This window comes from Chiloscyllium plagiosum, chromosome 1 (genome assembly GCF_004010195.1).
Source record: "Chiloscyllium plagiosum isolate BGI_BamShark_2017 chromosome 1, ASM401019v2, whole genome shotgun sequence".
NCBI classification, from domain to species: Eukaryota; Metazoa; Chordata; class Chondrichthyes; order Orectolobiformes; family Hemiscylliidae; genus Chiloscyllium; species Chiloscyllium plagiosum.
In genome coordinates, this window is record NC_057710.1 from 45,378,511 (window position 1) to 45,402,864 (window position 24,354).

At 42.4% G+C, this 24,354-nt stretch overlaps 1 protein-coding gene across 2 annotated transcripts; it reads left to right on the forward strand.

The window, feature by feature from the left end:
* The first annotated feature begins 2,577 nt into the window (after positions 1-2,577).
* Positions 2,578-8,119, forward strand: LOC122543938 (E3 ubiquitin-protein ligase TRIM62-like). Of its 2 annotated transcripts, XM_043682930.1 has the most exons (6): positions 2,578-2,890; positions 4,314-4,409; positions 5,562-5,795; positions 6,618-6,640; positions 6,920-7,035; positions 7,458-8,119. In XM_043682930.1, the coding sequence occupies exons 1-6, from the start codon at positions 2,714-2,716 to the stop codon at positions 8,003-8,005; spliced, it is 1,194 nt and encodes a 397-aa protein (XP_043538865.1). In that variant the 5' UTR covers positions 2,578-2,713; the 3' UTR covers positions 8,006-8,119. The 2 variants fall into 2 exon arrangements, with proteins under 2 accessions (XP_043538865.1, XP_043538945.1); XM_043683010.1 differs by lacking the exon at positions 6,618-6,640 and having other exon boundaries at positions 6,909-7,035.
* The last annotated feature ends 16,235 nt before the right edge of the window (positions 8,120-24,354 follow it).

A 24,354-nucleotide genomic window follows, 5' to 3' on the forward strand; every position in this document is an offset into this window, starting at 1 on the left:
GTATAGACACTTAGTATTCAAGCCCACCACTGGATTTGGCCCAAAGCTATTGTCAGCAGTATCTTGTCCACTTTAAGCAGACCCAGTAGGAGTTTGTGGTCCATTATTGTTGCAAATTTTCATCCATAAAGGTATTGGTAGAACTTCCTGATTCCAAATATGACAGCCAATCTTTCTTTCTCTGCTTGAGCTTATTTATGCTCTGCATTAGCCAAACTCCTGGTTGTAAATGCTGTTGGGTGTTCTTCTCCATTGGGCCACCTATGAGCTAATACCACCCCAATGCTGTACAGGGAGGCATTGCATGTCAATATCAGATCTCACTTAAGGTGATAGTGTGCCAAGATCTTAGAGGATGATAGCTGTTTCCTCAATTCATTGAAAGCTATGGCTTAGCTACGTGACCATTTCGAAGGCTAAATAAAGAGGTGGGGGCAGCAGTTTGCATATCTCATCTGGAACTGTAAGGACCTTGCCCAGGGTCTGGTTGTAACAATAGCATTATTTCTCATGAGGTTTAAATAATCCATATATAAAGTGATGGCACCTATGATTACTGCATTACCCATGCTACATGCTTCTCTAATCTCCTGATTATTGCCATTGTGGCCTTAAACAATGGCCACCAATATTTGCTACCTCTTGTTCTTTCTAAGATCCACCCAAACAAATCTCACATTTCACTCTTCTGATCTGAGATCCTCTGTTACTAATGTCCTGATCCCACATATTACTATTTAGCACATCAGCTCTTTTTCCATTTTACCTGACATCTAAAAGTATTGATTCCCCCTGCAGCCATGTCTCTGTAATGGCAATTAGATCATACCTAATTACCTCTATTTGTGCCTTTAAATAATCTACTTGTTGTGAATCTTGTGTGCAATCAGGTGAAGTGCTCTTTTAACATTATTCCATGTTCCAAGCTTAATTTAAACTCACCTTTATTTTGCTTGCTTTCTTCACTTACCAGATTTTTACTACCCATGAACACTTCATTTCCCTCCAATTTGGCTCACCTCTCAGGTTCCCATCCCCCTGTCAAACTAGTTTAAACCCATCCCAACAACACTAGCAATCTCTGGATAAAGACATCAGTCTTGATCAGTTAAGGTGAAAATTGTCCAGTTTGTACAGATTCCACCTATTGCAGAAACAGGCACATAGCCTCGAAAATCTGATGCACTCCTTTCTACACCAATTCACCAACAATGTGGCCAATTGATCAATTTTCCTATTCCTATGGCACTGAAAGATTTGGTCAGTGCATTGAGTATAGGAGTTGGCAAATCATATTGTAGCTGTACAGGGCATTGGTTAGGTCATTTTTGGAAAACTGCATTCAATTCTGGTCTCCTTGCTATAAGGAGGATGTTTTAAACTTGAAAGGGTTTAGAAAAGATTTACAAGAATGTTGCCAGGCTTGGTGGGTTTGAGCCATAGGGAGAGGCTGAACAGGCTGGGGCTATTTTCCCTGCAGCGTTGGAGGCTGAGGGGTGACCTTCTAAAGGTTTATAAAGTCACAAGGGGCATGGATAGGGTAAATAGACAAGGTCTTGACCCAGGGTAGTGAAGTCCAAAACTACATGGCATAGGTTTAAGATGAGAGGGAAAAAATTTAAAAGGAACCTAAGGCGCAATTATTCTTGCAGAGGGTGCATATATAGAATGAGCTGCTAAAGGAAATGGTGGAGGCTAGTATAATTACAACATTTAAAAGGCATCTGGATGGGTATATGAATAGGAAGGGTTTGGAGGGATATGGGCCAAGTGCTGGCAAATGGGACATTAATTTAGGGTATCTGGTTAGTATGGATGAGTTGGACCGAGGGGTCTGTTTGCGTGCTGTGCATCTTTATGACCTAAATCCTTAGATTACTGCTGGAAGTATTCCTTTTTTTAAATTTTCTCCTAGCACCCCCCCACCACCACCCCCTTCCCCAACTCCCTAAAACTTGCTTTCAGGATGTCATGCCCCTACTTATCTATGTTGATACACCAATGCGGATCTTTACCTCTCCCATCTCCCAAAAGCTGCCCTGCAGCTGCTGCATGATGTCCTTGACCCTGACACCAGAGAGGTAACATACTAAACTAAAACAGAGAAACATAGATCTGAAACAAAAAAAAACAGAAATCGATGCAGAAACTGAGCAGATCTGGCAGTATGCTATCAGACTTGCAATTTCTGGGTTATTTTGTTTCAGATAACATACTATCCTAGAATCATATTTACAGATTTAACAGTAGACAAATTCAAAGTTCTGAGATCAAATTTTCTGCCATCAAATTCCCGATTTCTAATGTTGCTTTTACTGTTAATACTGATCATCAAGAATTCAACTTATTTTCACCACATAAAGTGATTTGGGTTTGTTACGAGTACACTGTTTTGGATTATGATTTATTCCAATCACTGATGTTTGACAAAAATAAAATCCAATCATAAAACGTAACTAAGATTTTGGAGGCAGAGCTTCCTATTTTTTTGTACTCCCGGTGTCTTTCAGACTTTCTTTTTTGAGCATTGTGCCCTATGGGTGGTTGACTCTAACGTCGATCAGAGAATAAACTGGGACTTTCCCTCAACCGTGTCACTTCCGCATCGAGGCGTCAACGGCTTCTGGAAATGAGCCACAGAATGGAGAGTTTGCAACCTTTTTAAAATAATCTGTTTGGTAAAAGTCTGCAGTACGGGGTCGGGAGCTGAGGGATGGAGGAGAAAGGAGAAGCTGCCTGTGGGGAGATTGCGAGGTGCCCGGAGCACGGCAAGAAGTTGGTGTATTTCTGCAGAGTGGAGAAACAACAGGTCTGCAGCAAGTGTGCGATTATAGGCTCACACCGAGGGCACACGGTGGTGGCGGTGGAGGAGGCCTTCAGAGAGTTGAAGGTTGGTCGCTGCACACACAAGGCGCCTCTCTTTACTGTCTTTTTGTTAAAAAAAATACACGTGCCATTCTGTCTGACACGTCTCACGCCCTTGTTTACTGCTTTGCACTCTTCAGATTCCTTCGCCCCCAGTCATACAATTCCAGTAAGGTTGCATTCAGTCCGATTTCCCGAATTTCCTGAAAAAGTTGTGGCGGACTTGCTTCCTAAACTGTTATAGTAATTGAGAAATGATGTTCGGCAGGGAAACGGACCCAGTGATGCTGAAGGAATAAGCCAAATGTAGGCAACTTTAGGAAACCTGATCGGTATGAGCGAGTTGGGTCGAAGGGTTTGTTTCTGTGCTGTATGACTCTATGACTGTCTGTTAAGATAAATATTAACATATCATCCTTACTTAATTGCCTGTATGGTCATACAATCAATGCATTGTATCCCAGTATCAAAGTGCCTAAGGACCCAACAGATCAAGTTGAGACGACAGTCTTAAGGTCTTCCATAGAATGGCTGTATGACTCGTTGTGTGACGGGACCGATGGAAGTCCCGACTGAGAAGTTTGAACTCCAGATAGGAAATACTTCTGGACCCTCCAAAAATAGTCTGTGACTCTGAGTTAAAGTTGGTGATTTCAGGGTGTTCCAGCTTGGTTACTCAGGAAATGTTAGGCAAACAAAACTCTAATTGAAATTCTGGATAACTTCCTGACAGCCCCTAACTCCTGCCTCTTGGCCTGACCTAACCCCGCCTCCCCCACCCCACTCTTATTCCCCTCCCCGACAGACACAACCCGACTTCACCATCCATCCACCCACCATCCCACCCAACTACCACCCTCTTTACTCACTTATCAGCTGTCCTGCACACATCTACATGTTTATCCTTTCTCTCATCCAAAGCTTTGAGACATTTAACCTTTTACTAGTGCTATATAAAAAAGTTAATAGCTTTTGCATAGATACTCTCAGCTGCTCCCTCCAAGGTTCCCTGCACTAAATGTGTTCTATAGGATACTCTATTGGACGGTTGGATAGAAAAAAATCTGAGGAAGGTAAGTCAGCAATTATTTTTCCAATCTGCGTTGAAAACAGGGGCTCTGATAGTAATTGGGAGATGTGGGCTTATGCATGCAGGCCACATTTCAGTATCTTAGTTGTCCTTCACCAGGATTGGAACCTAGCCTGTCCTCCTGTATGGTGCTAAATACAATAGCAGATGAAATTAGATGATTCAGTGATGACTGATGAAGAAATCCAGGCCTTCTCTTCAGCGTTGATCATGACATTGGGTGTGATCTGGTGACTCAGTCCAGCCCAGGAACACAACAGGATCTGGCTTTCAGGAATTGCCTGTGACCTGTTCCAGATGTTTGCAGGTAATGTTCTGCTTCCTCCAAACAGAATTTTCATGTTTTCTTTGTCAACAGGAATCACTGTCTGCAAAGTTGGTGGAGTTGCAGGCAGAGAGCTCGGAGCAGATCTCGAGATTGGAAGAGATCGAACGGAACACAACAGCGGCCCAGGTAATAAAGAATTCTGAGTGCAGTTGTAGAGTATCTAAATTAATTTGACTTAAGTCAGCTGTCAAGTGAACAAGCAGGAGTCTGTTAATCAATGCCGGGCAGACAAGTAATGCACACAGAACAGAATGCCCTTTCATTGCTCCAAGAGACATTTCAACTAACAACAGATCTCAAGCACATTTATACCATTTTTTGCAAATCACCTTATAGAACTCAATTGCAGTATGGATCATATGCCCTTGTTTTCAGTTCTGTATTTACACAGCTATGTAAAAATGAATTATACCTGATATGTTCCTCCAGCATCCCTCTCCTTCACCAGATATCCCATCTCCTACATGCTGTAACTTTCTTGATTTTCCATTTCATTCTTTCAGTATTCTTTCCTATAAAGAATGACAATTTGTCAGAAAATAACAATGCTCTAGTCCATCCAACCTTATAATTGACACCGTCAATGAGAATATCTCTTCCCTTATGTCATCACTTTTGCTCTCACAGGTGTGCCTGGTGACCCGTACCCTCATTAATCTGTTAGTCCTGAATTGTTTCTGCAAAATCAGCCTTATTAGGCAAAGTATGATATCTCATGTATTTAAGTAATTTCATGTATTGAACTCTTCAGTGCACATAGTTAAATGATCTCTTTCTTGACCGTTGTTGATATTGGTTCCACGTGTAAAAGCCACTCTCCACTATGTCACCCAAGCGGGTCGTTCTTCACATGGATCCATCTGATGAGCGGCAGCAGGATATTTGACTGTTAGGGGATGTAGCAGTTCAGCTTCACACATGTTATCCTGCAGAAATTTGAAGCCGGAATTTTCTCTGACTTTAGCTTAATTCCTTAAGAGGCACTTAAGGTATTTATCGTCTTCTGCCTCTTGAATACTACAGCTAAGATCAGCTAACTAAAAATAGATTAGAGATAGGAATTGGATTGTTTATGCCCTCATAAAACAAGGTAGAATATTCAGAATCTATAGCACTCCTGGAGAGAGCGCATCATATTATTACTTCAGGTGTGGAGGAGAATTCAAGAGACTGTGACGTGGTCTAGCATGGGTGACTGAGGAATTAGATTCCTTGGTTCATTTGAATACTTGCTCTTCACAAAAGCCTAAATTGTGAACCTTTCTATTCTTTGTACAGGAAGAAGCTGAGATACTCCAACGGCAAGTGCAAAAAGATTTTGCTGTTTTGCGGAACTTCCTAGATTCGGAGGAAAGAGCTTTGACAGAATTGATAGCTGCTGAGAAACAACAGACCCTGGAGGAGTTGATACGGTTGAAGACAGGATGCTTGCAGAGAGTTAACCATCTGAAATTGCTGATGGATCCCCTTGATGCAGCACTGCAGACCACTAACTTGAGTGGCGTCTTGAAGGTAATTTATTATGGATCCGAGGGCAGATGTCCTTTTACCTTCTGGTCTCATTTTATCTATTTACTGAAAGAAATTAAACAAAATGCTTTTATGTATTTTTCTGTACCTGATGTTTCGTGCCAAACATTGCTTCTACATTGGCCAATCTTTGGCAAAGGGGAGGTCCTAAAAGAGTGGAAGAGCTCTGCAACATCTCTGATATCAGAATATAGCTTGAACAAAATTGTGGCCCCCTACACCATCATAGAAAGGATACCTCCTCCCCTTTTGCCTTCCCCGAATTTGTACCCAAAGCCCAGGTATTGTGGGGATCATTTCCTCTCCAAAACATGCAGCATTTTGACTTAAATACTCAGCTTTTCTCCTTCATTATCACTGGATTAGTAACCTGGAATTTCCTGTCTACTGCCACTTTCCTATCTACGCTCCACCATTCCCACAAGAAATCCTGTAGTTAAGGATAAAGACACTATATCCTCCTCTGAGGAACTGAATGTGAGAAATAAATGCAGCATTGTCAGAATTGTTCACAAGCATTTATTATGAAAATCTATATAAGAACAAAATTTGACTGTCCTACCTAATCACCCATCAGAGAGAAGAGATTTTCTTGTTCATTGGGCTATATTTTAACGGCAGTCATTTCCAACAGTTTTGATGTTCACCAGGCAGCGGCATGTTATGTTTCATTCACTGACTTCTCTCAGGTGATCAGTAGAGAAAGGAATTTCTGTGGTGGCTCAGCCAGCAGATGGTGCAATCGCACAGAGCTTTTTCACCATTTCACTCCCACTTTTCTCAATTTGTTTTTGTCTGTTTCAGGTGCTGAACATTTCCTCTGAAGGGTGAGATTAAAGTATAACTTCTGCATTTTGTTTCATTTCAGTTTCTCTTTCTAAATAACTTTCTGTCTGCTTTTTATCTAGCCTCATGACCACATCTTATGACTATTTGGTCTCTGCCTTCAATATGTTTCTGTGTGTCTATTTTGGTCTCTTGCTCTCTCTCAGCCTGTACTTTTCTCTTCTTCTTTATCTCTATTTTCCACAGTTTCTCAATTTGTTTCAGTGAAGCTATGCCCATGATATTTTTGTAGCATTATTCAACTAATAGTCTCATTTCAGATTCCGTAATCCATATGAAATGGTGAATGACTCCATTGTACGTTTTGAGGCTGAGAAATTTTGTGGTCCACTGCAATACAAAGTTTGGAAGAAGATGTTTCAAGTAATTAAGACAGGTAAGGTTTTTTTTTAATACCAGCTTCTTTTGGCGAGAATTTTAACTCACTTATCATCATGTCATCCACAATACACCTTTTGAGAAATGCAATGTCCATTCTGAAAACAGTCGGCATTCGGGTCATGCAGACTGCAGTGTAAGGTACATTAGCTCTCAGGTTCCAGCACAAATGAGGATATATTGAAGTTATTGGAAATGGCCAAAGGATTATCTTTTAACTTGATATCCTCATCAGACTCCTACCAATCGAACCCTGCAAGATGAGCTCCCTTCAGCAGGCAGTCCAATGACAAATATAGACTTCACTGTAAAACATATCATCCAAAGTTTAGTTTCTCAAATAGGATACTGTATGTCTAGTCTTTGACAAGAGCACCATTTTTTACTGACTAACTTACGTTATGTTTGTTTTCCACTTAGTGCCTGAAGCTTACACCTTTGACCATTCAACTGCTCACCCTCACCTTGAAATCTCAGCAAACCGGCGGTCAGTCATTCCCCTTCGCGAACCTTTGCCAGTTGTTTACATGGATCGTCGATTCAATGCTGCCCTTTGTGTTCTTGGTGCTGAAGCATTTTCAACAGGGAAACATTACTGGGAAGTGACTGTCAACAAGAAAGCCAAATGGGATCTGGGAGTTGCTTACAACAGTATTTCTCGCCATGGGAATATTGTCTACAGTCCGAGTAAAGGCATCTGGTGTCTGACGTTGCGAGATGGCTGTCACTATGAGGCGTGTGAAGAGCCCGAAATCCAGTTGAAGGTCCAGCGTAAACCATGCCGAATTGGTATCTATGTGGACTATGAGGGCGGGATAGTGTCGTTCTTTGATGCTGAGATGATGGAGATGCTCCATGTCTTTCAAGCCCATTTCACAGATCCACTTCTACCTCTGTACAGCCCATGCAAAGTGGAAGAGGGAGCACTGAGTGATCAGCGACTCAGTATCTTCAAATTGAACATGTGATATCGTTGAGGACAGTGTTCTCTGCTTTGTATTGTTGGGGTTGTTCAAGTAGGGGCTCTGACCATTTATTGTTCCTCGCCCCAGTCGCAAACCAAATAACAATTTTGTTTTAAAGTTGTGTGTCTCTCTGTTGTTCTTTCTCCCCTGTGTTGAAGCTGTTATGAATAATATTGTCAGGAATGTTTAACTAGCTATTGGAAAGCTAGACTGGTTGGAGTTGTCAATCAGTAGATGCCAAATACAATCCATGTGAGTTTGGACTGGTGGAGCATTCAACTGTGGGAACACTAATGCAGACAAGTTTAATGCTGGCTAGTGATCAGGAGCTACTTCTCACCATTCCCTAACCTAGGAGGGATTGCAAATGATTGTGATTTTTCCTTACTCTTTCACACTGAAAGGCATTGCTATCAAAGGCAGCATTTGTTGCTCATCTCTAATCGCCTTTGAAGTGTGGTTTTCTAGGCCTTTGTGGAATGAAGTTAGGAGTCATTTACATTGGGGCCAACTTGACTGCTTCATGGCCACTAGTTAATGCAACACGCCATGAAACCTGGGACAATCTTGTTCCATGATGCTGAAGACCACACTTGACGGGGAAATCATCAACAGAGAGGGTGGGGAGCCGGAGTGCAACTTCAGAAGACAGAAACAAAACCAGAAATTGCTGGAGAGACTCAGCAGGTCTGGTAGCTTCTGTAGAGAGAACACAGTCGAGATGCAGCTAAAATGCTGATTTGCTCTAACAAGTTGTTATTGTTTTAGACTTCCAGCATCCACATTTAGAGAATCATACAACTCAGAAACAGACCCTCCATCCAATCAGTCCTTGCCAAGCATGTTAACAAATTACATGAGTCCCACCTGCCTGCGCATGGGCCATATCCCTCCAAACATTTTTTATTCATGTATTTATCCAAATGTCTTTTAAACATTGTAATTGTACCTACATCCACAAACAAGTAAATCTGTGTTAAAAAGTCCCTCATATCGTTTTTAGAATTTTCTCCTCATCTTAAAATGATGTCCTCTAGTCTTGAAATCCCCAACCCTGCCACTCACTTTAGATTACTTACAGTGTGGAAACAGGCCCTTCAGCCCAATAAGTCCACACCAACCCTCCGAAGAACAACCCACCCAGACCTATTCCCCTAACACTACGGGCAATTTAGTATGGCCAATTCATCTAACCTGCACACCTTTGGATTGTGGGAGGAAACCCACACAGACACGGGGAGAATGTGCAAACTCCACACTGACAGTTGCCTGAGGTGGGAATTGAACCTGGGTCCCTAGTGTTGGGAGACAGCAGAGCTAACCGCTATGCCACCGTGCAGCTTTATCTGTCGCCCTAATGATTTTATAAACCTCTATGATTTGCTGGCATTTCCAGAGTTTCTTTACCCTTTTTTGAATTGCCCTAACTATGTTTACTAATTCCAGGAGACCTTAAAATTTCTCAAATAGCTTTTGGGAGGACAATGGATTCAATCTCAGTCGAAATCAGAAGAGTGAAAGCTCATCTTGTATAAATTCAGTGCAAGCCAATTTGGTCAATTTCAAGAGATTAATTAGAATCATACAAAAAATCTCGCTTTCGCTAAAAACATAACAGATAAATCCATGGTCCATTGAAAGTTGATTTTTCTTCAATCCTAGCAAAGTCATTTCTAATGGAAAAAGAATAACTGGGAGAGAGCCATCAATTCCAAATCTTATTTTACTCAGACTACAGGTGCCTGGGAGTCTGAAGCACAACTGAAGTAGACAATAACTTTGAAGTGATTCCTGAAGAAGGACTTACGCCCGAAACGTCGATTCTTCTGCTCCTTTGATGCTGCCTGACCTGCTGCGATTTTCCAGCAACACATTTTTCAGCTCTGATCTCCAGCATCTGCAGTCCTCACTTTTTCCTACTAACTTTGAAGTTCATTGTTAAGGTGCTGCAGTTTTGTAAGTGGCCCATGTGGGCTACATGGGCACTAACTGATGGAGGAAGTTCACAGATCTTCAGGTGTCCATAAACTTTGCCAGTTCCAGATCATTTAAAATACTTTTTTCTAATTTTGACTACTTGTAATGTGACACTCCTTATAAAATACTGGGATCTTCAATGACATTACAGAAAGTGTCAACATCTTGCCCTTATTGTCCCCAATTAAAATATGTGCAATTTTTGACAAACACCAGCAATCAAATGATTTCCCTTGAACTGTGAAAAATGCTGATGCTCGCAGCGTTACCCGGTTATCCTTTATGAAGGATCAGGAGGGGTCCTGTTCTAGATCAGATCAAACCCCCTCAAAATATTTTCAGAAGGTAGCCTAGATCTTAACATTTTCTTATTTTAAAGATAAATGTAAGGTGTTGCATTATAAGTGGTCAAATTGGTCAAATTACTCAATGTTAAGCAAAACTCAATTTATTCAAACACTATAGTTAAAATAAAAGAAAGACTAAATGAAAGAATTGGCTTAGCTGTAACTCTATTCAAAAACTTAACAGAATAATAGATTAGTTAACTACTAAACAGTAACTTTTCCAGTAACATCCATTAAACAGGTTCTTGGCAAAAGGCAAATTCAGAAAATAGATTGTCTCATCTGCAACTCCAGCAGCAGGACCCCCAGCCTTTAGCTGTAAATGAGGGAAGGAAAAAATAGCTCCCACTTCTTCATGACCTCAGTAGCAACTGCTATACGGAATACCCAAGAAATTAAAGATTCTGGGTTTTGGGGAGTTTGACCCCAACCAACTCAGGCTGCTGCTATTAGAGTCATAGAGACATAGAGATGTACAGCACAGAAACAGATCCTTAAGTCCAACCCGTCCATGCTGACCAGATATCCCAACCAATCTAGTCCCACCTGCCAGCACCTGGCCCATATCCCTCCAAACCCTTCCTATTCATATACCCATCCAAATGCTTTTTAAATGTTACAAATTGTGCTAGCCTCCACCACTTCTGTGGGAGCTCATTCTATACATGTACCACCTGCATGAATATGTTGCCCTTTATGTCTCTTTTATATCTTTTCTCTCTCACCCTGAACCTATACCTTCTAGTTCTGAACTCCCCCACCCCAGGGAAGAGACTTCGTCCATTTATCCTATTCATGCCCCTCGTGATTTTATAAACCTCTATAAGGTCACCCCTCAGCCTCTGACGCTCCAGGGAAAACAGCCCCAACATATTCAACCTCTCCCTGTAGCTCAAATCCTCCAACCCTCCTTGTAAAACATTTCTGAACCCTTTCAAGTTTCACAACATCTTTCCGATAGGAAGGAGACCAGAACTGCATATAATACTCCAAAAGTGGCCTAACCAATGACCTCCCAACTCCTGTACTCAGTACTCTGACCAATAAAGGAAAGCATACCAAGCACCTTCTTCACTATCCTATCTACCTGTGACTCCAATTTCAAGAAGCTATGAACCTGCACTCCAAGGTCTCTTTGTTCAGCAACATTCCCTAGGACCTTACCATTAAGTGTGTAAGTCCTGCTAAGATTTGCTTTCCCAAAATATAGCAACTCATATTTATCTAAATTAAACTCCATCTGTCACTCAGCCCATTGGCCCATCTGATCAAGATCCTGTTGTAATCTGAGGTAACCTTCTTCGCTGTCCACTACACCTCCAATTTTGGTGTCATCTGCAAACTTACTAACTGTACCTCTTATGCACATGTCCAAAGTATTTATATAAATGATGAAAAGTAGTGGACCCAGCACCAATTTTTGTGGCACTCGAATGGTCACAGGCCTCCAGTCTAAAAAGCAACCTTCCTCCACCACCCTCTGTCTTCTACCTTTGAGCCAGTTCTGTATCCAAATGGCTAGTTCTCCTTACATTCCATGGGATCTTGCTAACCAGTCTCCCATAGAGAACCTTGTCAAAAGCTTTTCTGAAGTTCATATTGATCATGTACACTGCTCTGCATCATCAATCCTCTTTGTTATTTCTTCAAAAAACTCGATCAACTTCATGAGACATGATTTCCCAAGCACAAAGGCATGTTAACTATCCCTAATCAGTCCTTGCCTTTCCAGGTACATAAGACCATAAGACATAGGAGTGGAAACAAGGCCATTCGGCCCATCAGGTCCACTCTGCCATTTAATCATGGCTGATGGGTGTTTCAATTCCACTTACCCGCACTCTCCCCGTAGCTCTTAATTCCTTGCGAGATTATGAATTTATCAATCTCTGCCTTGAAGATGCCCAACCTCTCCTGTGTTCCATGGCAATGAATTCCACAGGCCCACCACTCATTGGCTGAAGAAATCTCTTCTCATTTCCACTCTATATTGACCCCCTCTAGTTTTAAAGCTATGCCCATGAGTCCTAGTCTCACTGCCTAAAGGAATCAACTTCCCAGCATACACCTTTCTAAGCTATGCATTATCTTGTAAGTTTCTATTAGATCTCCCCTCAACCTTCTAAACTCTAATGAATACAATCCCAGAATCCTCAGCTGATCATCATGTGCTAGCCCTACCATTCCAGGGATCATCCGTATGAATCTCCACTGGACACACTCCTGTGCCAGTCTCTCCTTCCTGAGATGTTGGGCCCAAAATTGGACACAGTATTCTACATGGAGCCTAACTAGAGCTTTATAAAGTCCCAGAAGCACATCACTGCTTTCATATTCCAACCCTCTTGAGATAAGTGACAACATTATATTTACTTTCTTAATCATGGACTCAAATTGCAAATCAACCTTTAGAGAATCCTAGACTAGCACACACACATCCTTTGTACTTTGGCTTTATGAATTTTCCCACCATTTAAAAAATAGACCATGCCTGTATTATTTTTTTCTGAAGTGTAAGACCTCACACATGCTCACATTGAATTTCATCAGCCATTTCCTGGACCACTCACCTAAACTGTCTAAATCTTTCTGCAGGAGAAAGTGAGGTCTGCAGATGCTGGAGATCAGAGATGGAAATGTGTTGCTGGAAAAGCGCAGCAGGTCAGGCAGCATCTAGGGAACAGGAGAATCGACGTTTCGGGCGATGATTCTCCTGTTCCCTAGATGCTGCCTGACCTGCTGCGCTTTTCCAGCAACACATTTCCATCTCCTAAATCTTTCTGCAGCCTCCCGACCTCCTCAGTACTACCTGCCTGTCCGCCTATCTTTGTATCATTGACGAACTTCGCCAGATTGTCCCCTGTCCCTTCATTCCAGATCATTAATATGTAAAGTGAACAGCTGCGGCCCCAATACTGAACCCTGCGGGACACCACTTGTCACTGGCTGCCATTCTGAAAAAGAACCTTTTATCCCAACTCTCTGCCTTCTGTCAGACAGTCAATCCCCAATCCATGCCAGTAGCTCACCTTGAACACCATGGGCCTGCACCTTACTTAACAGACTCCCGTAAGGCACCTTATCCAAGGCCTTTTGGAAATCTAGATAGACAACATCCACTGGGTTTCCATGATCTAACCTACTTGTTACCTCTTCAAAGAATTCCAACATGTTTGTCAGGCACGGCCTCCCCTTACTAAATCCATTCTGGCTTGTTCTAATCTGACCCTGCACTTCCAAGAATTTAGCAATTTCATCCTTGACGATGGATTCTAGAATTTTACCAACAACCGAGGTTAGGCTAATCGGCCTATAATTTTCCCTCTTTTGACTTGATCCTTTCTTGAACAAGGGGGTTACAACAGCAATTTTCCAATCATCTGGGACTTTCCCTGACTCCAGTGATTTTTGAAAGATCACAGTCAGTGCCTCCTCTATTTCCTCAGCCACCTCCCTCACAACTCCAGGATGTAGCCCATCAGAGCCAGGAGATTCATTGAGTTTTAGACTTTTTAGCTTTTCTCGCACTTTCATTTTTGTAGTGGCTACTATACTCAACTCTGCCCCTTGACTCTCCTTAATTGTTGGGATATTACTCATGTCTTCCACTGTGAAGACTGACACAAAGTACTTATTAAGTTCTTCAGCTATTTCCTTATCTCCCAGCACTATCCTTCCAGCATCAATTTGGAGTGGCCCAATTTCTACTTTTGCCTCTTGTTTGTTTGTTATGTATTGAAAGAAACTTTTACTATCATTTCTAATATTATTGGCGAGCCTACCTTCATATTTGATCCTCTCCTTCCTTATTTCTTTCTTTGTTATCCTCTGTTTGTTTTTGTAGTCTTCCTAATCTTCTGATTTCCCAGTGCTCTTGGCCAATTTATAGGCTCTCTCTTTTCTTTGATACATTTCTTGACTTCCTTTGTCAGCCATAGATGTCAAATTCCACCCCACCCCCCCACAGATAATCCTTCTTTTCTTTGGGATGAACCTCTGTACTGTCCTCAATTACACCCAAAAACTCCTGCCATTGTTGCTCTACTGCTAAGCTCTGCTTCCAATCGATCTTGGTCAGTTCCTCTCTCATGCCCCTATAGTTATTTTTATTTAACTGTAACATCATTACATCCGATTTTGCCTTCTCTCTGTCAAACTGCAGACTGAACTCTACCACATTATGATCGCTGCCTCCTAAGTGTTCCCTTACCTTAAGATCTTTTATAAAGTCTGGCGCATTACATAGAACTAAGTCCAGGATAGCCTGCTCCCTTGTGGGATCCATCACAAGCTGTTCCAAAAAGCCATCCTGTAAGCATTCCATGAATTCCCTTTCTTTGGATCCACCGGCAACATTATTCACTCAGTCCACCTGCATATTGAAGTCCCCCATGATCACCGTGACCTTGTCTTTCTGACATGCCTTATCTATTTCCTGGTGCATCTACTGGTATTTCCTGACCACTGCTGGGAGGTCTGTACATAATTTTCATTGTGTTTATTTTGCCTTTTTTTGGTTCCTCAACACCCAGACTCCACATCATCTGACCCTATGTCATTCAGTGCCATGGATTTAATCCCATTCTTAGTTAACAAGGCAACCCTGCCCCCTGTGCCCGTCTCCCTGTCTTTTCAATAAGTTGTAAATCTTTGGATGTTTAACTGCCAGTCTCAAACCCCTGTAACCACGTCCCTGTGATGCCTACCACATCATAATCATTCACGATGATTTGTTCCGTTAAATCATCTGCTTTGTTACGAATGCTACGAGCATTTCGATAAAGTGCCTTAATGCTAATTTTCTTATCCTCATGATTTCCATCACCTTGAGTAATATGTCCTAAGTTATCATTCCTTTTTGTGTCATTCCTAGCCTGTCTTGAACTTAAACCCTGCACACATGCTAACATGCTGCTTATCTTTCTACTTGACTCCATACTCCCTGTTGTGTTCCCTTTCTCTTCCCCTGACTCACAAGTTTAAAGTCCTAGTGACTACCCTATTTATTCTTTTCGCCAGAACACAGATTGATTCAGGTGGCGGCCATCCCATCGGTGCAGATCCCCCCCGGTTCCAAAACTGAGGCCAATGTCCCAAGAAATGGAATCCCTCTTTCCCACACTAACCTCTTAGCCATGTGTTTACTTCCCTAATTTTCTTATCCCTTTGCCAATTAGTACATGTCTCGGGCAGTATTCCAGAGATTATGACCCTTGAGGACCTGTTCTTCAATTTCGTTCCGAGTGATTGATAATCCCCATACAGGTCCTCCTTCCTAGCCTTGTCTATGTTGTTCATGCCAATGTGGACCACAACAACGGGATCTTTTCCCTCCTGCTCCAATATCCTTTCAAACCAGTCGGAGATGTCCTGCACCCTAGCACCGGGCAGGCAACACACCATGTGGGACTCCCAATCCAGCTCACAAAGGATACTATCTGTCACCCTCATTGTCCAATCCCCTATAACATCTACTTGTCTTTTTGCTGCCCCCTCTTGAATGGCCTTCTGCACCATGGTGCCATGGTCATCTGGCTCATCCTGTCCACAGCCCTTTTCCTCATCTGTACAGGGAGCAAAAATCTCATATCTGTTGGACAAGGTCAGGAGCTGAGGATCCTCCACTTCTGAACTCAGAATACCCCTACCTGCCTCACTTACAGTCACACCCTGTTGTCCCTGATCATTAACTGAGTTTGAATTACTTAATCTACAGTGTGTGACTGCCTCCTGAAACAAAGCATCCAGGTATCTCTCCCCCTCTTGGATGTGCCGCAGATTCCAGATCATCAATTCTGATCCAGAGTTCTTCCAGCAACCAACACTTGCTGCAAATGTGGTCACTGCTGTTCACAATGGGATCAGCCAGCTACAGCACATGATCTCTCCAGCCATATCTACTTATTTAATTAATTCATACAAGTTTATGAGTTCAATAATTTCTAATACTTCTCCATGGTCTTATTCAACTAACCAACTAATAGTAAACTTCTAATTTGTCACACATACACAAGAAATATAAACTGAAATGCCTTACCTTAGCAATACATGAGAATTCCGTTTTTTTGGTTAGAGGAGGAGTAGGGGTGGGAGACACTACAAGTGTAATGTCTCGGGAATCAGCCGCTGCCCAAATATATACCCAGCAGTCCTCTGCTCCTCTTTGTGGCCTCTCCTTCTGCTGCTCCTTTAAAAGAGAGAGTGCTCCTCCATCTCACCTCTCGACAAATAGAGGCCCCAACGCCTGAGGTAAGTTCTTTGAACAGTTTTATTCACCTTCCCATTGTCCTCTGCTCCTCTCTCTTACCTCTCAACAAACACATGTACATCCTGTCCCTCAGGATTCCCTCCAACAACTTGCCCACCATTGATGTCAGGCTCACTGGTCTATAGTTCCCTGGCTTGTCCTTACCAACTTTCTTAAATAGTGGCACCACATTAGCCAACTTCCAATCTTCCAGCACCTCACCTGTGACTATCGATGATAGAAATATCTCAGCAAGGAGCCTAGCAATCAGTTCCCTAGCTTCCCACAGAGTTTTAGGTTGCACCTGATCAGATTGTTCCAACTTTTTAAAAAAACCCAAGGCCTCACAAGTTGTTCAAAAGTTTTCAATAAACGTCTCACGACATTTGTCTTAAAAGCTTTCTTTAAAAAAAAAGCAAAATAGACCTCTTAAAGCCATAGTATTGCCACAATGCATTGACATTTATTTTGCGCATAATTACTTTGGTCTTGAGACATTGGACATCGCATTTTTGAAACTGTATTAACAGAATATTACAGATCTAAACAATTGAGATTTACTGTGAAACAGTTCCTAATTTTGCACCATTTAGAGGGCAGTTAGAGTAGAATTACAGAACATGTTGCACGACAGCCTTTTTGGCTCGAGAAACGCAATGTCACATCTCTACTAGTGAAAAAAATCCAAAGCAATTGAAAACATGTAAAACAGTTCCACCACCCTCTTCAATTGACAGCAAACCCAAATTTAATAAAAGCATATGTCTTGCACAAGCTCAATAAGAATGCTTCACTTCATGAATCCCAAATCTGAAAAGACAAACTCACTGAGCAAGCAATTGAATTCACAGAGGAAACTGCTAATTCAGCAAATATCAAATTGATTGTGCCATCTTAATGAGAGGGGAAAGCAAGTCAAATGGTTCTCCAATACAACATCACTTACATATCAGTATCTACTGTCTGACAATCAAAGACTGATCCTCCAATTCTCAAAGAAATTAGTTCACAAAGAATGGCAGGTATCAGAGTTCAGATTTCACCAGAGGAAGATCTGAAAATCAAATAAATATGGGCCACTGAAATCTAAAGGTGATTAAAAAAAAGATTGAGCAAGATGTGCATTGTTCAAATCAGCAATAAACTTGTACAGCCTTTGTCTGAATATATTTACAGCTGGTGCCAATATTCATGCAGCAATTTTATACATATTGTCTGAATCCCAGGAGTACACATACCCAGTCCCTTGAAGACAGCTGTGAATATCTGATCTAGACAACTGTTTATAATTTGGAATGGAATCACTTAATTGTGGAATTGCATTAAACAATAAATATATTTCATTTAGAACAAAGTTACAGTGACTTCCAAGGATAGTCTCATATTTCTGAAAGGAATTTCAAAAAATATATATGACTAAAATTTCAATTGAGTTCCAGATATTTCCTATAAACAAAGTTGTCTGATTATTTTAAGGTTGGCAACTTTAAACTGATCTTCAATCTCAGAATAGCATTCCAAGCTAGTCATCAACAGACATTGCTGTTAATTCATCTTCAACTTGAATATCAGGTAAGCAACCTGATATTCAAATTGGAGATGAATGTAACAGCAGTGTTAATTTGCACCTATATATTGTCTTTAATATAGTACCATAGAATCCCTATAGTGTGGGAGCAGGCCATTCAGCCTATTGAGTCCACAATGACCCTCCGAAGAGCATCCCACACCTCTAACCCTGCATTCCCCATGGTTAACCCACCTAGCTTGCACATCCCTGATGACTAAGGGCAATTTAGCATGGCCAATTCACTTAATCTGCACATCTTTGGACTGGAGGAAGCCAGAGCACTCAGAGAAAATCCACACAGGCACAGGGAGAATGTGCATACTCTGCATAGACAGTCGCCCAAGGCTGGAATTGAAGCTAAGTCGCTGGTGCTGTGGGGCAGCGGTGCTAACCACTGAGCCACCGGTGACTATCTTCTTTGTTTTATTTCAGAACACAGTCATCGTGCCAGCATAGCAGCTGAAGCAGTTGATGGAAAGCAACACTGTGAACATGAGAATAACTCTTATGCTGCAAACAGTCTCCGTACAGTTGAATATTGCATGCAGAGCATGAGACAGAGTGGTGTGGTCAATTGTTATTCACATGAATGCAGTTTGTGTTGGAAAGCTAAAATTTTATATGCCAATTGAAAGGGCAACTTCCCCTGTCTGTCATAGTCATGGATTCAAGTGTGTTGCTGGAAAAGCACAGCAGGTCAGGCAGCATCCGAGGAGCAGAAGATTCAACGTTTTGGGCATAAGCTCTTCATCGGGAATGGTGTACAGTGAGAGAGGGACTCACTGAGATCTTAGTAGAGAGAAGAGGAGAACTTTTTCAAGACAGGCATCCTTGGAAGAGGCTTCGCAGTAAGGTTGAAGTCAACCAGGTGAAAGTGAGGACTACAGAGCTAGAGATCAAAGCTGAGAGTGTGTTGCTGGAAAAGTTCAGCAAGTCAGGCAGCTGCGGGGGAGCAGAAGAATGGACGTTTTGGGCATAAGCCCTTTATCAGGACTGGCTTATGCCTGAAATGTCGATTCTTCTGCTCCTCAGATACTACCTGACCTGCTGTGCTTTTCCAGTAACACACTCTTGACTCTGATCTCTAGCATCTGCAGTCCTCACTTTCTCCTGTCATAGTCATGGAGTCATATAGTCATAGATTTGTACAGCATGGAAACAGACCCGTCAGTCCAAATCATCCATGCCGACCACATATCCTAAATAAATTTGGTCCCATTTGCCAGCTCTAAACCCTTCCTAACCATGTACCCATCCAGATGCAAGGAGTGTCAGGAATAAGAGTGATGAACTTAGACCATGGATCAGTACTTGGAACTATGATGTCAGGGCCATAACGGAGACATAGATTTCACAGGGGCAGAAATGGTTGCTGGGTGTTCCAGGGTTTAGATCTTTTAAAAAGAACAGGAAGGGTTTGAAAGAGGAGAGGAGTAGCATTGTTAATTAGAGAGTGCATCACAGCTGCGGAAAAGGAGGTTGTTGAGGAGGGTTTGTCAACTGAGTCAGTATGAGTGGAAGTCAGTAACAGGAAAGGAGCAGTTATTTTATTAGGTGTTTTCTATAGATCTCCCAATAGCAGCATAGAGACGGAAAACAGATTGGGCAGCAGATCTTGGAAAGGTGCAGATGTAACAGAGTTGTTGTTTTGGGTGACTTCAACTTCCCCAACATTGATTAGAATGTTCTTAATTCAAATGGTCTGGATGGAGCCAATTTTGTCTATTGTGTCCAGGATAGATTCCTGACTCAATATGTAGATAGGATAACTAGGGAGGAGGCCACCTTGGATTTGGTACTAGGCAAAAAGCCAGGCCACATGTCAGATCTCTTGGTGGGAGAGCAGTTTGGTGACAGTGACCACATCTGCCTCACCTTTACCAGAGCCATGAAGAGGAATAGGAACAGAGAGGATGGGAAGGTATTTAATTGGGGGAGGGGAAATTATGTTGCTATTAAACAGGAGCTGAGAAGTATAAATTGGGAACAATTGTTCTCTGGGAAATGCACAACAGAAATGTGAAGCTGTTTAAGATTAGATTAGATTAGATTACTTACAGTGTGGAAACAGGCCCTTCGGCCCAACAAGTCCACACCAACCCACCGAAGTGCAATTCACCCAGACCCATTCCCCTACATTTACCCCTTCACCTAATACTATGGACAATATAGCATGGCCAATTCACCTAACCTGCACATTTTTGGACTGTGGGAGGAAACCAGAGCACCCGGAGGAAACCCACGCAGACACAAGGAGAATGTGCAAACTCCACACATTCAGTCACCTGAGGCGGGAATTGAACCCAGGTCTCTGGCGCTGTGAGGCAGCAGTGCTAACCACTGTGCCACCGTGCCGCCGTTTAAGAAATACTTGTTGCGAGTGTTGGATAACTTTGTCCCACTGAGACAGGCAAGGAATGGTAAGGTGAAGGAACCTTGGATGACAAGAGAAGAGGAGCTTCTCATCAAGAGGAAGAAGGAAGCTTACTTAAGGTTGAGAAAGCAAGGATCTGGCACAGCTATAGAAGATTACAGGGTAACTAGGAACGAACTCAAAAATGGACTGAGGAGAGTTAGGAGGTGGCAGGAAAAAGCCTCGGCGAGAAGGATTAGAGAAAACCTAAAGGCATTCTAGAGTCATGTGAGGAATAAAAGAATGATTAGTGAGAGGGTAGGGCCGATCAGGGATAGTGGACGGAACTTGTGCCTGGAGTCTGATGATGTAGGGGAGGGCTTAAATGAATTTTTTGCTTCAATATTCACTAGACAGAGGGACCTTGTTGACAGTGTGAATAGAATAAAGTTGGTTAACAGGCTTGAACAGATTGATATGAATGAAGTGGATGTGCTGGAAATTCTGGGAAGCGTCAAGATAGATAAGTCCCCAGGGCCAAGATAGATATACCCAAGGTTACTATGGGAAGTGAGAAATGAGATTGCTACACCTCTGGTGATGATTTTGCATTCTCACTCTCCATGGGAGTAGTACTGGATGATTGGAGCGAGGTGAATGTTGTTCCTTGGTTCAAGAAAGGGAATAGGGAAATCCCTGGGAATTACAGACCAGTCAGTCTTATATCGATGGTAAGTAAGGTATTGGAAAGGATTCTGAGAGATACGATTTAGGACTGCTTGGAAAACCATAGTTTGATTAAAGGTAGTCAGCATGGCTTTGTGAGGAGCAGGTCATGCCTCACAAGCCTTATGGTGTTCTTCAAGGATGTGACAAGACAAGTTGATGAAGGTCGAGCAGTAGATGTGGTGTATTTGATTTCTCTAAGGGACTTGTTAAGTCTCCCCATGGTAGGCTCATTCAAAAAGTTAGGAGTTGTGGAATTCAGGAAAATTTGGCTGTCTGGATATAGAACTGGCTAGCCGAGAGAAGACAGTGAGTGGCAATGGATGGAAAGTATTCCTCCTGGAGATCAGTGATCAGTGGTGTCCCGCAGGGATCTGCTCTTGGGCCTCTGCTCTTTGTAGTTTTTATAAGTGACTTGGATGAAGTAGTGGAAGGGTGGGTTAGTAAGGTTGCCAATGACACAAAGGTCAGTGGTGTTGTAGATAGTGTCGAGGGCCGTTGCAGGCTACAACATGACATTGACAGGATGCAGAGCTGGGCTGAGAAGTGGCAGATGGAGTTCAATCTGGATAAATGTGAAGTGGTTCATTTTGGAAGGCCAAGTTTGAATGCTGAATACAGGGTTAAAGACAGAATTCTTGGCAGTGTGGAGGAACAATAAGATCTTGGGGTCCACGTACATAGATCCCTCAAAGTCGCCACCCAAGTTAATAGGGTTGTTAAGAAGGTGAATGGTGTTTTGGCTTTCATTAACAGGATGATTGAACTTAAGAGTCACAAGGTTTTGCTGCAGCTCTATAAAATCCTAGTTTGACCATACTTGGAACATTGTGTCCATTTCTGGTCACCTCATTATAGGAAGGATGTAGATGCTTTAGACAGGGTGCAGAGGAGATTTACCAGGATGCTGCCTGGATTGGAGGGCTTGTCTTATGAAGAGAGATTGAGTGAGCGAGGACTTTCACACTGGTGAGAAGAAGGAAGAGAGGTAACTTGATAGAGGTGTACAAGGTAATGAGAGGCATAGATAGAGTTAGAGACTTTTCCCCAGGGCAGAAATGGTTGTCATGAGGGATCATAACTTAAAAGGTGTAGGAAGGTGTAGGGGAGATGTCAGAGGTAGGTTCTTTACACAGAGAGTGGTAGGTGCAGGGAATGCACTGCCAATGGCAGTAGTAGAGTCAGAGCCATTAGGGACATTGAGGCAACTGCTGGACAAGCACATGGATGGCAGTAAATTGAGGAGTGTGTAGGTTAGGTTGGTCTTAGGTTAAGATAAACACTCAGCACAACATCGTGGACTGAAGGCCTTGTACTGTGCTGTACTGTTCTATATTCTAGATGCCTTTTCAATGTTGTAATTGTACCAGACTTCATGACTTCCTCTGGCAGCTCATTCCATACATGCACCATCCTCTGCATGAAAAAGTTGCCCCTTAGATCCCTTTTCACCTTCAACCTATGGCCTCTAGTTCTGGACTCCCCCAACCCAGGGAAAAAACCTTATCTATTTACTCTATCCATGCCCCTCATGATTTTATAAGCCTCTCTAAGACACTCCTCAACCTCTGACACATCAAGGAAAGCAGCCCCAGCCTATTCAGCCTCTCCCTACAGCTCAAACCCTCCAAACCTGGCAACATCTTTGTAAGTCTCCTGTGAACCCTTTCAAGTTTCACAACATCCTTACGATAGGAGTGAGACCGGTCTTGCACACAATATTCTAAACGTGTCCTAACCAATGTCCTGTACAGCCGCAACATAATCTCCATATGGAATGAGGAACTGGTTCAAGAATTTATTCTCACCTGCTGGATAAATTTGGTGTCCCAAAACACGAACAAGAGACTTTGAATGGACAGAGACTCTTTTTTCTCATCAGTTGCACTTCTACACTTCTACAGAAGTAAAAATCCATTGCTGTATTCAGTTTATTCAGGACAGACTAACTCTGTTATTAACCACTTGTAGCTGGTTAACCTGAATCTGTGTAAACAATAATTCACAAAACATATTTTAAGACAATGTTATTTAGTCAGTTGGTAGTGCTGAATTCGAAAATTGCTGGAAAAAAGTCACTTTATTAAAGTTTTTGTCTTGCACACATTAGGACAATTTTCAGAGTTTTTCCCTAATTCAAGGGGAACAAAAAAAATTGTGTTGCATGAGAGGAGATCGCAAGTTAGTTGACAAAAGCTCTCGTGCGGCACACAAATGTCAGGCAGTGACCATGTCTAACAAGAGTGAATTTAACTATTGTCCTTTGACATTCAATGAAAGCCCACTATCAAATCCTGGGGTTTACTATTGACCAAAAACTCAACTGGACCAGCCAAATACAGTGGCTAGAAGAAAAAGTCAGACATTAGGAATCATGCAGCAAATAACTCACCTGATTCCTCAAAGCCTGTCCATCATCTACAAGGTGCAAGTCAGGGGTATGGTGGAATACTCCCCACTTACCTGGATGAGTGTGGCTCAAGAAGTTTGACACCATCAAGAACAAAGCAGCGCACATGATTGATACTACATCCTTGGACATCTATTTCATCCACCATTGAACTCAGTAACAGCAGTTTCTACCATCTACAAGATGCACAACAGGAATTCACTAAGGCTCCTTATGCAGCCTGTGGCAATCCCTGACCATTACCATCCAGATGGATAAGGGTAGCAGATACATAGAACACCACGAGCAGCAAACCCCAACCCCCCAAGCCACTCACCATCCTCGAAATATATCGCTGTTCCTTCAGGATCATTGCATCAAAATCCTGCAATTCCAATCTAAGTGGCATTGCAGGTTTATCTACAGCACGTGAATTTCAGCAGTTCACTCAAGGGCAATTAGGGATGAGCAATAATCTCCAACTCTGCCGTATCTCCTCCCAGGAGGACAAATTCCATCACAGAACACACCAGACGGCCTCCTTCTTTAAAGACCATAATTTCCCTTCCCACATGGTTGAAGATGCCCTCCAACACATCTCATCCATGTCCCGCACCTGCGCCCTAAAACCTCACCCCTCCAACCGCAACAAGGACAGAACCCCCCTGGTCCTTACCTTCCACTCTACCAACCTCTACATAAGCCGCATCACCCACCGACATTTCCGCCACCTACAAACGGAC

Bases quoted from the DNA above. Each gene is read 5' to 3' on its own strand.
- LOC122543938 (XM_043682930.1), top strand. From the start codon at position 2,714: ATGGAGGAGAAAGGAGAAGCTGCCTGTGGGGAGATTGCGAGGTGCCCG. The intron at 5,796-6,617 runs GTAATTTATTAT...TGTCTGTTTCAG, and splicing joins ACTTGAGTGGCGTCTTGAAG to GTGCTGAACATTTCCTCTGA. The intron at 7,036-7,457 runs GTAAGGTTTTTT...TTTTCCACTTAG, and splicing joins GTTTCAAGTAATTAAGACAG to TGCCTGAAGCTTACACCTTT.